Source organism: Propithecus coquereli, unplaced genomic scaffold, assembly GCF_000956105.1.
Source record: "Propithecus coquereli isolate 6110/MARCELLA unplaced genomic scaffold, Pcoq_1.0 Scaffold295, whole genome shotgun sequence".
NCBI lineage: Eukaryota > Metazoa > Chordata > Mammalia > Primates > Indriidae > Propithecus > Propithecus coquereli.
The window spans coordinates 2,285,882-2,301,654 of NW_012148563.1; the positions used below are offsets into that span (position 1 = coordinate 2,285,882).

General features: G+C 46.5%; 1 protein-coding gene across 1 annotated transcript in view; it reads right to left on the minus strand.

Annotated features, from left to right (window-relative positions):
- The window catches only part of IQCA1 (IQ motif containing with AAA domain 1), a 176,208-nt gene extending 171,175 nt beyond the window's left edge, over positions 1-5,033 (minus strand). The window contains 1 exon segment of the mRNA XM_012648831.1: positions 4,926-5,033. Within this exon segment, the coding sequence (XP_012504285.1) occupies positions 4,926-4,936 (11 nt within the window). The 5' untranslated portion in view covers positions 4,937-5,033.
- Positions 5,034-15,773: the final 10,740 nt, after the last annotated feature.

Genomic DNA, 15,773 nt, shown 5'->3' on the forward strand with positions numbered 1-15,773 from the left:
CCCAGATGTGAGGACACAGAAAACAAAGACTGAGTTTATAAATAAACCAGAACTCTTCTTTCCCCACCGAGTTGGGAGACTGAATTCTGCCTGGAATTCCATCCCCAGTGCGTCCAAGGACCAGATTTCTCAAAACTTAGCAACATTTAGAAGATATTGCTAGTGAAAAACACTCTGCCAGACAGCTTTATTATAAAAGAGAAGGTTATTAACAGACAATTAGAATTCCGTTTAGCACAGGACATTCACTCCTTGCATAATTAGTGACTAATAAACAATGTTATTGACCAGGAACAAAAACAACAACCATCTCTCAAAAGAACGACAACAAAAGCAACATCTTATGCCTGCTCAAAGCACTTGGCACATTTGGGCATTCGGCTTGTCAGCCTCAGAGAGACAAGCAGAGAGGAGATGAGGGATTGAGGGAATGGACGGGCTTTGCACAACAGTAAACAGCAGCTATCAAATACCTGCTTGGAGAACATAAAATTGGGAAAGGTATGAAGAAGTTGAGCATGGTGTTGGTTTGCCAAAGCCCAGACTCCTGGAACCCGAGAAGGGTCAGTAACTCAAGGCATTCGTGGGCCTGAGCAGAGACACAGGCTGAACATATAACAGGCTGACACACTAACACACTAACACAACTGTCAACATAAAACATGGGAACAGTGCTCAATTTGTTTTGTGGACTAAATAGGATTTGGGGCCTAACTCTGCCAGGACAACATGAAAGAGGAAAATTACAGGCTGATTTTGTTTAGAACTCAGATCTGAAATTCCACTTGGAAAACAGAACTCAGTCCAGATGAAAAGAATTGTTTCCTCTAACCCAGGAGGGGTCATTGTAGGAATGCTTGCCAGTTCACCCTAAAAGAAAGCTTAACTGAATACAGCAGCAGATCAGTACAAACCAGAGCTTATTTCCATAGATGCCAAGAAGATGCTTGAAAATTTCAGCTTACATCACAGGCCTGATGAAAATGCCCCCGCCCCCCACACACCAAGGAATCGGCGATGATGACGTCTTCCACATGCCAAACACCAGGGAACATATTCCCAGGGAACACTTCAGTGGAGAACTGTTAGAAATACGTCCTCAAAAACTAGCAGTAAGAAAGGTTGAAGGAGATATAGAAGGGATTAATATAAAAGATGTTTAGTAACATTGCTTATAAATGGCATGATTGTAAAACACAAGGAAATCGGTGGCAAAAAATAATAACTCAATTAGGACAGCAAAGTCTCGAGACTTAGATAACACCCACAAAAACTAAATGCAGAGAAAAAAATGAAAAAAGAAACTCCATTCACACTATCGATAAAGAATATTAAGTATTTAGGAATTAACATGGTGTGAGCCACATACAATCTAGCTGGAGAAAATTCTAGAGTGCCAGCTATGGAAGATCAGAACGAGCGGAAGGCAACATCCGTTCCTGCCTCAACAGCCAAGCCATAGAGACAGGAAACTCTTCGGGCTGACGATACACCTACTATTATCAAGAATTCAGCAATAATATACGGAACACTATAAATAAATCCAGTCATTTGTAAATGTAGGGGTGGGATAGGCAGTAAAAGATAAAAGGCATCTTATGCTTCAACACGTGTGCCACGCCAGCAAGCATGAAGTTTGTACAGCACCCAAGGAGGCTGAGAGCGTGCAGGTAGGTGACTCGAACCTGCAAGGGATCTGGGTTGAGGAGGCTCCTGTTCCCACCAGGGGGAAACCACAGACACCTGAGGCCTGCACCTGCTGTGGGGCAGTGCCCGCCGGGGGAGCCTCACTGTCCCTGGTAAGTATCCCCGGTGGCTTCAATCAGGGCAGAAGAAGAAGGACTCCTCCAGGGCCATGCAGAGCTGACCCCTAACTGGAGCTTTTGGCCAAAGGCAGCTCTGGTGGCTCGAGCCTTCCAGGTCCTGCCATGTGGACTGCAGCCTCTTTCTTCCTCACCTGGGCAAAGATTGCTGGTTGACGGGGAAATGCTTAGCAGCTATGGGCGCACGCCGATCCCTGCACCTTTGCCTGTTTTCCTCAGCGCTGAGAGAGGGCGCCGTCGTCTCTCTCTGCCAGGACCTCCTCCCTAGGGATTCTCTCTGGCTTCCTGCCTTCCAGTTCCCCGGCTGCCCCTCCACGTGACCACACTCCCATCACTCACAGGACTGCCAGGGACCTGGGCACTGAGCCTTGGCCACGCCAGCCCGTGGAGCCCCCGCCTCCCTCAGCCTGCCTGGGCTTGCGTCTCGCCCCACCTTGCTGCCCTGCGGTCTTGGCAGCCGCTGCCTGAGCCGGTGCCCGTGAAGACGTGAGACAAGACATGTGGCAAGATGCACAGAGCATTATTGAGATATAATTCACAGGGCATAAAATTCACTCTTTTCAAGTGTACAATTCAGTGGTTTTTAGTATGTTCAGAATTGTGCAACCATCACCACTATCTAATTCCAAAACATTCCCATCACTCCAGAAGAAAACCATACCCAGTAAGCAGACACTGTCTACTCCACATTCTCCCAGCCCTTGGCAACCACTAATCTAATTTCTGTCTCTATTTGCCTATTCTGGACGTTGCACATAGATGGAATCATACAACAGGTGGCCCTTTGTGCGGTGTTTTCACTTAGCACAATGTTTTCAAAGTTCATCCCCATTGCAGCATGAATCAGTCCTTCGTTTCTTTATGTTGCCAAATAATTTCCCATTGGATGGATACACCACATTTTGTTTACACTTTTATCAGCTGATGGACCCTGGGTTGTTTCCTTGGCTTTGTGGCTATTGTAAATAACGACGCTGTGAGCATTCCTGCACAAGCTTTTGTGTGGACGTGTGGTTTTACTTCTCCTGGGTATGGCAAGGAGGTTTGGAAGGTAAAAGTGCTGCCAGTTGGAATCAGAACCTCTCTCCTGGGGCAGCTCGTCTCGGGCAGGTCACTCGGCCTCCTTGTGCCCACGCCTTCTCAACGGGCACGTCTGGGTAATGACACCTACTTGGGACACCTCAGAGGATTATTGTGGGATGGAATAACAGACGTGAAAGTATTCTTGAAGTTTTAAATGCACCTTGTAAAGAGAAGGCAGTATTTTATCCATGTGACTACTTATCGTTGTTTAAAAGTAGATGATTGCTTTCAGGCCTGAGCATGTGACCTAGAACTGTCACAGATTTTGAAGTCAGGAGCATTGTGGGTGGAGATGACTGAATATGAAAGTTGAAAACGACCAGATTGTTATTTCTACAGCTTGAAGTAGTTTTCCTATAACTGGGGAGTGGGGTGGAGGAGAAAAACTTGAATATTCAGACATACTATGTACTTCCCTAGGAAATCTAAATATTGCAAAACGAGAATTGTCTCCCAGTTATTTATACATAACAAAACCTTCTAATTCTTCCAATATTATCTAGTTGTCGCATTCTTCCCTGAATAATCCCTCTGCCTTCTGGCTTTGAGGAAGGCCTGGCCCTGCCCTGAAGCCCTTTCGGTGGAGGCTCCCTTCCCCCAGAGCCTTTCTGCCCCTGGCTGTGGGGCCAGGTCAAGGGCGTCCTTGTCTTCATTGCACCTCCAGACCATCGTCCTGCCCTCCCCCGACAGTCCCCAGCTTTGAATCCCATTTCGTCAGATGCCATCAGCACAGCCCCTCAATCGCCACCATCTACCATCATCTGCCCAGGCCCCCACCAGGGCATCGTCCCACCTGTTCCTGCTACTAAATGCTGAGCCTCTGTATCTAAAGCCATCACCGAGGACGTCACCTACCTCTCCCTCCTCTTCCTATATCAGTCCAGGTTTCATTACTACTGCGCCAGCCCTTCGGCACACAAACGCGCTATTGTTTCCCTGTTGTAAAAGTAAATCTGTCCCCGAACCTGCTTCCCCTGCCACTAGCTACCAACCTATTTCCTTTCCTTTGCAGCAAACTCCTTTAGAAAGTCAGCTACGCTCACTCACTGTCTGCGATTTCTCTCCTCCTATGCTCACGCGAACGAATCTTCCCATCCCATCACTTCACTGCATCAGTTCCTGTCGAGGTCACTGCTGGACCCCACGGTGCCCAATAGGCGCTTCAAACTCAACAGGTCCCAAAGTAACATCCTGATCTCCCTTCCCTCCCCAAATGTGGCAAGCTCTTAACCTCTGCTCCCGTTTCCTCGCCTAGAGCACAGGGTTAGCAACATGAGAGGGCAGGCTGGACCCGCCGTGCCCGGCTGGGCACCACCCGCTTGCTGTGTGAGCTACTGCACCTCCTTGTACCTGTTTCCTCGCCTGTGAAATGGAAATAACAATAGCAACAGCCCGACGTTACCGGTTGCTGTGAAGATTAAAGGAGTTGCTGGAACAGCGCCCGCACAGCCGGCACCTGATGCGTGTTTGGAATCACTGTTGCGAAGACCGGGTGACATGACTGTGCGACAGTGCTGTGTACACGGTACGGTGCTAGGTCCTACCCTCTTCGGTATCACGACACCTGACTGTCCTTGGTGAAAAGCAAAGACAACGATGCTTCCTCAAGATCTTTCTAGACTGAGATTTGGGGAGCTGGCTGTTCTCACAAAGCAATCCATTTATCACTGGGAAAGAGTAACGAAAAAGCGGACAAAACAGACACGCTGCCTCCTCAGCGAGACATCACTAAGGGCGCACTGGGCAGAAGCAGCGGGCCCGCCGACCGCGTCTCCACGGGGTGGCGGGAAGGCATGGGGGAGGGGAGACCTAAGCGTGTTCTATTCCCGACCACCGGAAGCCCATTCGCTATCCTGCGGCATATCTGAATTTGCGAAAGGGTAAAAAGGAGGGGAGGGGAAGGTTCTGGAAAGGGAGAGAGAAAGCAGAAAATTAAAACGTAAAGAAGGCAAGCAGAGCAAGCCACCTTCTGGCTTGGAGAGGCCCACCCCATGGCTATGGCTGGGAGCCACCACTTACGCATTCGACATGGCTGGCTACTTTCACTCTTTCCCTCGCCCGCTGGGAAGCTCTTCCGTTGCCCTCAGAAGGCCAGCTGGCTGCAGGGGTCGGGGCACCACCAGGGGCGCCCAGGGGCTGAAGGGGACTCTCCTGGAGGGAGGGCGGGGACCGGGGATATCCCCTCAGGGAGAGGCGACAGTCGCGGGTGCTTGGCCGGAGCGCACAGGCACTAAGAAGGTTCGATCGTTCTCGTCGCGTCCCCGGCTCGGGACCTCACTTCGGTCTCTCAGGTGGGCGCCAGGCGTCCCTAGCAACGGAGACGCTGCGCCTGCGCAGTGCCGTTCCGTTCCGGCGCCGCGCGCTCCTCTCCCCCACGCGCTACGCGCCTGCGCCACCGCCTCATGTTTCCGTGGCAACCGCGCCGGGCGCCCAGGCAGCGCCTCCAGGCTGAGGTAGGAGGCCGTGGGGTGCAGCGCGCAGGGCGGCAGCGGGCTTAGGGCCGCTGTCCCCCAGGCTGTCTACCCGCGCTCTCCTGTCGGCCCGTGTTCGTCCGCTTAGGCTCTGGGGCCTGGAACAAGGCCCTGGACGGTTCCAGTCTCAGTCTTCCCGTCTGGGAAGCGGGCACAGCGGCCGTCCCTTCGCGCAGAGCGGCACTGGGCCGACCGAGGCTCCGGGGGCGCCGCCTCCGGGGCTGGACGGACATGGGGGCCGCGGCGGCGTCGGCGCCCATCGCTCTGCCTGTCGCGGTCCGCAGCTGCGGTTCCCGGGGGACGTGTCCGGACCGAGCGCCGTCGAGGAGCGTGGGGAGGACGTCCGCACGCAGACGACGGCGACTCTGGGCCGTCGTTACTAACGACACGAGCAAAGAACAGTCACGGCCGGGCCGCCTGCCCATTAGTGGAGCAGTCGGGTTAAACACCCCAGGCAGCTCGTGTGTGTAGACTCGGGCCCAGGACGGCGCAGGACCCGCGGCAAGGCCCGTCCCTACCACGAGGTGGCGCGCGAGCCCCCGCCCATCAGACGGGCCCAGGTGACAAGGGCCGGTTCCTGCCCTCCTTCGCCGCAGCCCCGCCCATGTCCCCAGGAGCGAGACGTGACAGGGCAGGGACACTCCACCAGGAGGCTGAGCTGCAAACACGGGGCACAGCTGGACCAAGGCCCCGTTCAGGGAAGGCTCCGCCGCTCGCAGGGCAGCCCTGGCTTCGGGACCGACCCGAGCAGGGACGCAGGAGAAGCTGTTGATGCTTCCCGGGCCTAGGGCAGTTCCTCCGCGTCCCGTGCTCCGCCCGGTCCTCCCTGATCCGGCCCGTCCCGCGAATCCCATCCCGGAGTCCCATCCTGCCCTCCCTGCCTCAGTTGGTTGTTTCTCTTCTTACATGAAAACACTGAGTTTATTTTGTTTACTCACAATTCTTTATGTTTTGCCAGACATCTGAGGTCCAGATCATTCTTCTGGTTCACCTTTTTAGTCATTTTCTCTAAATTCCTCACTATCTTTTCCACGTTACTATGTTTTGTCCTAAATAATTGATGTTTTATTTAATTTAAAATGTAAATATCTTTACACAGCCTCATACTCAGACTGCCAGGTGTCTGGGAGAGTTCATCTCTCAGCCTTTTTGATACGTATGGAGTCAGTTGGGCAACTACTTACTGATGCCCGTTCTGTGCAGACAGTCAGTGCTCAACACGCTGCAATAGAAAAACATAACTGATGTGCATACAGGAATTCACACCAAGAAGTAGAGTAGAAGAGACAAAGGTAGGTGATTAAATGCCACAGCACAAAGTCCTCTGGAAGTCTAGAAAAGAGAAGAGTCACTTTGCCTTGTGAAAGTAGAAGGTGGTATGAAGCAGGCAGGATTAGAGCTGACTATGTAAAGGATGAGTGGGGCTTTGGCCAGAGGAACTAGGAGGAGAACATTCCAGGCAAAGGAAACAACGTGGGTGAAGGTATAAGCAGTGTATGTACAGGGATATGTTCATTTTGATAGCCGATATTTCCATTTTACCTGGGAATAGGTTTGTCTCTATAGACCCAGGCCAGATGGTGTATGTTCTCAGTAGCAGGCAGAGAAATTTGGACTGAATTTCATGGCTACTCCAGAACTACTGAGGTTTATTGGAGCAGGAGAATTGACGTGACCGTGAGTCAGGAGACCAATTAAAAGACAAGAAGTACAAATCAGTGGATAAACAAAATGTAGTATATGCATAAATGGGACAACGTTCAGCTATAGAAAAGAATGAAATTTTGACACATGCTACAACCTTGAAAACATTATTCTAAGGAAAGTAAGCCAGACACAAAAGAACAAATTTTGTATAATTCTACTTAATATGAAATGTCTAGAACAGACAAATTCATAGAGACAGAAAGTCAATTAGAGGTTACCGGGGCCTGGGGGAAGGAGAGAATAGGGAGTTATGGCTTAAGGGGTACAGAATTTCTGTTTGGGGTGATGAAAAATTTTGGAAATATAGTAGTGATGGTTGCACAACATCGTGGATATAGTTAATACCACTGCATTGTACACTTAAAATGGTTAAAATGGCAACTGTTATATCTCAAACAGGTCCTGACGGTGGTTGAATTCTTTGATTAAGGAAACTAAAAAGACCTTTTTGAATAGAGACTTAGAATGGAGGAGAAAGGATAAAATATTGAGAAAGTGTAATTCACAGGATACGCAGTGTGGCTCAGAGCGGGGAAAATCCAAGGTGCTGGAAAGGTTTCAGCGGGTAGCTGTAGGTGGTGTTGGGGAAGGAGGGTGCTGAAGAACCGAGCGGCTGGAGTGGCTGAGTATAGACACTTGGTGAAGCTTGGGGAAGAAGAGAAGACAGGAACGTAGCTCAAACGGGTTACTGGGCATATGGGAAAGCGCTGTAAGTTAGAGAGATGTGAACTTATTTTTAGGGCAATGGAAAGAAAGAATTTGAAGTAGTCTTTAGCCAAATGCATTTGGTTTTGAAACCGTGGTATCTGGATGATCATCTGACTCGCATGGTTTAGATTCAGGAGATTTCGTTCATAAAGTATGTTCTGAACGCTCAGTGCTGGTCACATTGTAGGCAACTCTCATATTCCTCACTGAGTCCCTGGTGAAGGAACCGAGCCTTCCAAAGATGGGTTTACCTCTTCGTATAATGAGTCTGCCGCGTGAGCTGTCCCCGAGTGTGAGTGCCGGAGTTGGACAGCAGCGACTACTGTGCTCCTACCGTGATGTGATGGGCACTTCTAGGCGCAGTGAAAAGGAAGTGGAAGTTTCCGGTTGACTTTGATTCAGTTCCAGCACGTTCCTCAGGTAGGCCTGCAGAACTGCAGAGAGTGAAGTCAGGAGAGATGAAAGTGAAAAGGTGGAAAGTTCACATTGAATTTGAAGGCCTTCTCCTCTAAACTTAGATGTAAGAAACATTTTCTATGCTTCTGAGTATAAAGTGTCCTTCTACATAAGAGGTGTATTTTAAAATGTCAGATATTAAACCGTCAGCTGTAGCATGTCTCTTTTATGTCTGACGTTACGTCTGTACAGAAAGACACTGATGAAATACTGAGCTTGTTATATTTGCATACATGACTGGAACTGAATGAAGTATGGGTTTCATTAATTCATAATCATTAAAAGTAAACATTGGTAGACTCTTGACTTAACATTTCAAGATCTAATATCCACAGTTCTGACTTTTTCTGAGCAGCCCCCAAGGTCCATGGCGTGTTATAATTTGTAACAGGGGCAGTTCTACCTCTCTCAGAGGATTGTTATGGGGATAAATGGTGCATGTGTGCAAAGCTCTCGGCATGAATTTGAACCAATGCGCCGTTGTGAGGCAGGTAGTCCCTGAACCTACTGGGGGAGTCTAGGGGTCTGCTCCAAAGCCACACCTCAATCAACATATTCCTAATTTTGGGGTTCACAGAAACCCCAGATGTCAAAGATCTGTTTCATACAGGTTGTTCAATTGAGGGCTCATAATGTAGATGTTGCTTTCAGAATAGTGTTAATTACAAACTCCTACAACAGCTGGTATCAACATTCCCAAACAGCAAAAAGTTTCGGCTGTGAATCTTGGCTTCTCTCCAGTGTGTTACAGTAATATATCAGTGTATTTTGGACTGGAAATGAGTCTGATTTGATAGATTTTAGTGAGAATATGCTAGTAAACTAATTTAAAGGGGATATGAGCAATCTGAACATTGCATGCTGGATGGAGTTCCAAAGAGAATCATCTTACAAACACCAAAGCCATTTTACGTCAAGTAAACATCACTTCCACCGGGAAATGAGTGTAAATGTGTATGTTTTTCTTATGAGCTTCCTCTATTATCTATTAATAAAACTGCCCAGTATGAGAAAAATAGAAAAAGGAACTAGCCGGAGGCAGGATATTTTTTTAAAATTATTGTCCCGTTTTTTTCACATTGAGGCAGCTTTTGTAACCCAGATGCAGGGAAGGGCCCTTTCTCAATTGTTTTAACACCTGCTGTCTACTAAAATGAACACGATTTCCACAAGCCATTGATAAATTCGGTCTTAAACCTACCTCAAAAATGACAGTTTCCTATATTTTCATAATACTTCTGAATAAATAACATGTGTTAGTCCGATTTCTGGTTTTTTTTTTTTTCTGTTTGGCTCTCTTATCCCTTCTCTTGTGATTTTATTTTCACAAGCTTAAAATAAAACAATAGTTTTTGGCACCAAGCTAATTACAAATAACGGTTGCATTGTTCATAAAACAAAAGTGATACATTTAGTCATTAATGAGACATATTTAAAGACTTGACTTGCCAATGGCCCTGACTATACCAGCAAGATGTAGTTCAAGAGCAGAGAAATAATTTACTTAATCTATTAATTCATCACAGAACACCACCAGACTTAACAGAAATATAATCTTGGTTTAAAAAAGAACCAGGCAGGAGGCTGGTAAGAATTTTCACATGTTCATTTCTTCCTCCATCTGTCTCCTTGTCCTTGTCTGTTTACTCTTTCTCCTGAGGGCAGCATTTGTCAGACGTGGCACTGCCCGTGCCAGGGCTGGGAGAGCAGCCGCGCTCATGGCAGGCACAACGGAGCCAGGCCTCCCCTGCCCGGCCTCCCCAAGGTGGCTGGCTGGTTCAGGTAACCAGTGCAGTCTCACTGTGGAGGGTTTAACTATTAAAGTCTTCCTGGGTTTGTGCCTGCCTAATGTATTCTCAGGGAGTTGTTTGCTTAGACTTCTCATGCTAGGAAAATTGTTTCATACTTTTTGGTTGTCCTAACGTATGAAATGCAGATAAAAATAATAATAGCTACAACTTTAAAACTACTTTTTATTAAAGAATAATACGTGCAGAAAAAGCGGGCAACTCTTCAGCATACATCCTAATGAATTTTCACAGTTTGAAAGTACCCACGTAGTAAGTACACGGGTCACGACCCAGAAGAAAGGCAGAATCACAGAAGCTCCCCTTGCGTCTCTTCCTAAACCCACCCGCCTCTCCTTCCCAAAGGAAACACTAACACCAAAGATTACTATTTTTAATAAAGGAAGGCTTTACATATTAACTGTATATGAATGGAATTATACAGTGTGTGCAGTTGACCCTTGAACAATGTGGGGTTAGGAGCACCAACTCCTTGCACAGTCAAGAATCTGAGAATGACTTTGGACTCCCCTGAAACTTCACTACTCACAGCTTACTGTTGACTAGTAGCCTTACTGATAACATAAACAGTTGGTTAACACACATTTTGTGTGTTGTATGTATTATTGTATATATGCTGTATTCTTACAATAAAGCTAGAAAAAAGAAAGTAAGAAAATCACGAAGAACAGAAAATATATTTACTATTCATTAAGTGGAAGTGGATCATCATAAAACTGTATTCTTCCTGTCTTCATGTCGAGCAGGCTGAGGAGGAGGAGGAAGGGGAGGGGTGGGTCTTGCTGTCTCAGGGGTGGCAGAAGTGGAAGAAAATCCACGTATAAGTGGACCCACACAGTTCAAACCCGCGCTGTTCAAGGGTCAATGGTATTCTTTTGTGTCTAACATCTTTTGACCTGCCTATGATTGTGAGAGTCATTCGTGTTGTTGCATGTAAGCGTAGGTGGTTTTCATGGCTGTGTCGTATCCACATATGGACAGATCACAGTTTATCCATTCAACAGTCGATGGACAGGTGGGTTGCTTGCAGGCCTGGGTTATTAGAAATAATGCTTCTGGGATCATTCGCATACATACCTTTCGGTACACATGCATGCTCCTTGCTGGACGGTAGGGTGTGTGTGTTCAACTTCCGCAGACACTGACAGAAAAGTTTCCCAAAGTGGCTGTACCAATATTTTCTTCAATTTTACCAATAAGAGTTCTGGTTGTTCTACATGCTTACCAACACTTAATATTTTCTATCTTTTTCTTTTCTTTTTTTTTTTTTAAGAATTGTAGTATTATGATTTCATTGTGGCTTTAATTTGCGTTTCTCTGATGAGTAATGGTACTGAAAACCTTTTCATATATCTCTTTGGCCATCTGGATATCCTTTATTTGTGAAGTGCCTATGGAAATATTTGGCCAAATCTTATTGAATTTTCTGTCTTTTTCTTGCTATTTTGTAGAAGGTATTTATGCACTATGCCACAAGTCTATGTTGAATAAATTTATTGAAAACATCTCCTCCCATCCTATGGTTTGCCTTTTCTCTTTTTAAATGATGTCTTGTAATGAACAGTTTCTTAATTTTAATGAAATCTATACTTTTTTAAGATTAGTGCTTTTTTGTTATCTTGTTTGAGAATTTTTTGCCTAAAGGTAATGAAAATATTGTTCTATGTTATGTTCAAGAAGCTTCATCGTTTTACCTTTCACATTTAGATGTACACTCTATCTAGAATTAAGTTTTCTACAAGGGTAAAGTAGGGATTAAATTTCTTTCTTTTTTTCCTCTATGAACAGTCACAGCCAGCACTATTTATAAAAAAAAAATCATCTTTTCCCCACTGCTCCGCAGTGGTACTTTTGTCATAAATGAAGTGTCCGTATGCGTGCAGGACATTATTCTGAAGTGCTTTCCTGCACCTTTGGATGATCAGATGATTTTCTCCTTTATTCTGTTAATGGGGCGAGGTCCATGGATTGATTTTTGTATGTGTATCTGGGATAAACTGAACTTGATGGCTTATCATTATACACTGCGCAATTTCATATGCTAAGATAGGGTTGAAGATTTCTGCACCTCTATCCATGAAGATTATTACCCTGTAATTTTCTTTCTTTTGATATCTGTGTCACATTTTGTTATCAAGGTTATAAGGGCCTCATAAAATAAATTAGGAAGTGTTCCTTTTTCCTGTATTTTGTAAGATTTTCTGTAAGATTGGTATTTTCTTCGTTAAATGTTTGATAGAAGGCCTCTGGGTTTGAAATTTTCTTTGTGTACAGTTTTTATAAAGAAGTTGATGTCTTTAATAGATACAGCACTGTTCAGATTTTCCAATTATTCTTAGTTTTGGTAAGTTGTGTGTTTCAGGTAATTTGATTATTTTGTATAAGCTGTAGAATTTATGTTAAATTGCTCATAATATTCCACATTATTCTTTTAATATCTGTAGGATCTGTGGTGATCGCTCCTTTGTCACTCCTGATATTTGTAATTTACGTTTTCTCCCTTTTCCCCTTGACTGATCTTGCCAGGGGTTTATCACTGTTATTAATATTTTCAGAGAGGCAACCTTTGTTTTGATCACTATTCCTTATTGTCTCCTGTATCTACTGCTGCATAACGTTATCCCAAAACTCAGAGACTCTAAGCAGTACACATTTATTATCTCGCAGTTTCTGCGGGGCCGGAATCTGGCGCAGCTCGGTGGGTACCCGGCCTTGAGGGCCTCTCCAGGCTGCCGCCGAGGAGACGGCCGGTGCTGTGTTACCACCTGAAGGCCTGGCTGCGGGAGGGTCTCCTTCCAAGCTTGCTCGTGTGGCTGTTGGCAGGATTCACTTCCTTGTGAGTTATTGGATCGAGGAATCTGGTTCTTTGTTGGGAGTTGGCTAGAGGGTCTCCTCGCCTCTTTTCCACGTGGGCCTGTCTGCGCGGCAGCTCACGCAGTGGTAGTGGACTCCGCGGCAGTGAGAAAGCAGGAGAGCAGGAGGGGGGCAAGGCGAAAGCCAGGTCTGTCTTCAGCCTGATCTCGGGAGCGATAGCACAGCACTTTTGCTTTTTTCTTCTCTCTGATTCTGCACCACCTAGTGTCTGAAAGTGCCTGAAAGACAGGTAATCCACAGATCGGATCCGGTTATATAATAGTTCACGGCAGGAGGGCAGAGCCAATATCGGTTAATTCATCCGGGCTGGACAGAACCTCTGGAAGAGGCTCAGGTGTCCTCAAAGTCTGAACCTAGCACAAAGGCCTTGGCCCTCTCCTCACGCATCGGCCAGTGTGCCAGTCTGTGACGATCATTTGCCAAATCAAACCTTCAAGTTGATTTGTTGAAAAATGCAAGGGTTTCTGGAAAGAATAAAATACTGTTTTCCACAGAACCAGAAGTCAGAGTCAGATTACCTTTATTTCTGCTTTTTCAAGGTATTGGATGAATTATAAAAGGGCTGAACTGGGATCACCTAGGGTCACCTTTCCTTTTTCTGTGATTTGGAGGTTCCAATACAATTAAACAATGTAATGGATACAGAATTCAGGCAGAGAAAAATGGAGAAAATAAATGGCCAGATATGGGGCAAAAAGCCAAAAGGAGGAGAAATGCATAAAAATCATAAAATGTGCGCTCTGTATTGATTTTCTGTTGCTGTGTAAGTGACTACCGCAAACTCAGTGACTTAAACGATACCCACTGAGTATCTCACACTTCATGTTGGTCAGAAGCCCAAGCACGGCTTAGCCGGTTCCCTGCTCAAGGTCTTGCAAGCCTGAACTAGAGGGTCGGTCAGGCTGTGTCGTTTCTGGAGCTCTGGGTCCTCCTGCAAGTGCATTCCAGCTGTTGACAGGACTCAGTTCCCTGCAGCTGTGGGACTTCTCCTTGCCCCTACAGGTCCCAGGCCCAAAGCCCTCCCCAGCATGGCAGCTCTCCTCCAAAGCCAGCGGGAGAACCTCTCTCTAGTCACCTACAGCCAAGTCTTACCAAGGAGGTGACCGTCTGTCCCAGTCCCAGTCTGCCCACACTCCAGGGGAGGATTTTAGAGGCATATCTACCATGGGTGGGAATCCCGATGGCCTTCTTAGAATTCTGCCGACCACGTGCTATAAAATCAGGTGGTTTAAAATAAACACCCTCGGCTAATAAAGAAAATAATTAATAGACATTATTTGGGAGCTAGGTCTCGTAATGGCCAGTGTCTGTCAAGTGGAGACGTTGTATAAAACCTATCTCCTGCGTGGGCTGTTGCAAGGCTGGCTTGGTCATGCCTGTGAAAAGCCTCCGCAGAGTGGACACTGCTCTGCAAGGGTAAGGGAACGAGAGTGCTGTGTGTGTGCACGTGTGCATATGCAGCGTGAGTGCGTGTGCATGGATGCGTGTGTGTGCACACTCGTGAAGCAAAATATTCCGCAGCAGATGCCTCCCTCTTTATGACTCTCTTCCCCCAGCCCCAGAGTGAGGCCATCCCCCGTCCAACTCCCATTGAAACCTTGCTGTTTGTCGGTACTTAACGCATCCCACCTGGTCTCGCACGTTAGTCTCCCTTATCCGAGGTTCCGCTTTCTGTGGTTTCAGTTACCCATGGTCAACCACGGTCAGAAAATATTAAATGGGAAATTCCAGAAACAAACAATTGATAAGTCTTAAATTGCGCACTGTTCTGAGTAGCATGATGAAATCTCACGCTGTCCCCTCGGTCCCGCCTGGGACGTGAGTCATCCAGCGTATCTACTCTGTAGATAGTGCCTGCCCCTTAGCCATCCACATCGTCTGCCCCTGACACCCTTCCACACTGTCACAGCTCGGTGGTCCAGGATCACCCCAAGCAGATGGTCCTCCTGACACATCGTCGGTCAGTAATAACCTAATGCTGCGTCACAATGCCTACATCATTCACCTACGTGACCTATATCTCGTAGGCGTTTTATCAAGTCATTTCATCACAAGGAGAAGGGTGAGTACAGTACAATAAGATATTTTGAGAGAGAGACCACATTCATGTAACTTTTATTACAACATATTGTTATAATTATTCCATTAGTAGTTGTTGTTGTTAATCTCTTGCTGTGTCTGATTTATAAATATTCAACTTTATCATAGGAGCATGCATAGCAGAAAACATTGGATATATGGGGTTAAGTACTATTCGAGGTTTCAGGTTTCCACGGGGGTCTTGGAACGTATCCCCTGTGGATAAAAGGGGACTACTGGAATTTCTTCTGTACTTTATTTCTATTCCTCACCCATTCACCACCTTTCCAGTTGCAGAGCTTGCACCTTAATCATTTCTGCATTCCCTTTAATTTCATATTAAAGGAAGGGAAACGAATCCACTGTAAATACAACTTATCACAAGGCCAAGTCCAGTCACCGCGGAGCAGGGAGGGCCTGGTAAGCAGATCTCGCCCGGTTCCTTCGCCAGGCAGTTACGGAGCACCTGCATCAACCCAGAAAAATGTCACCTAAGTGGAGATACCCTCCAGCCTCTACCTTTTAGAGATGCTTCTCTGTTAAAATACTCCAAATGGCAGTGTGTGAAGCTTTCATAACGGCACAAAGTACTATTTTGAACCACTTTTCCCTTACTGTAAAAAAAAAAGGCACTAACCACACTGAACACACAAATACTTTAAAAGTTGACAGTAGTGACCAGTGGCCTTTAGGGTGATCTGCACTAGCTCCTTGTGGCTGACTTCACAGGTGGAGGCAAACCCAGCTTGCGGTGGCGTGACGTT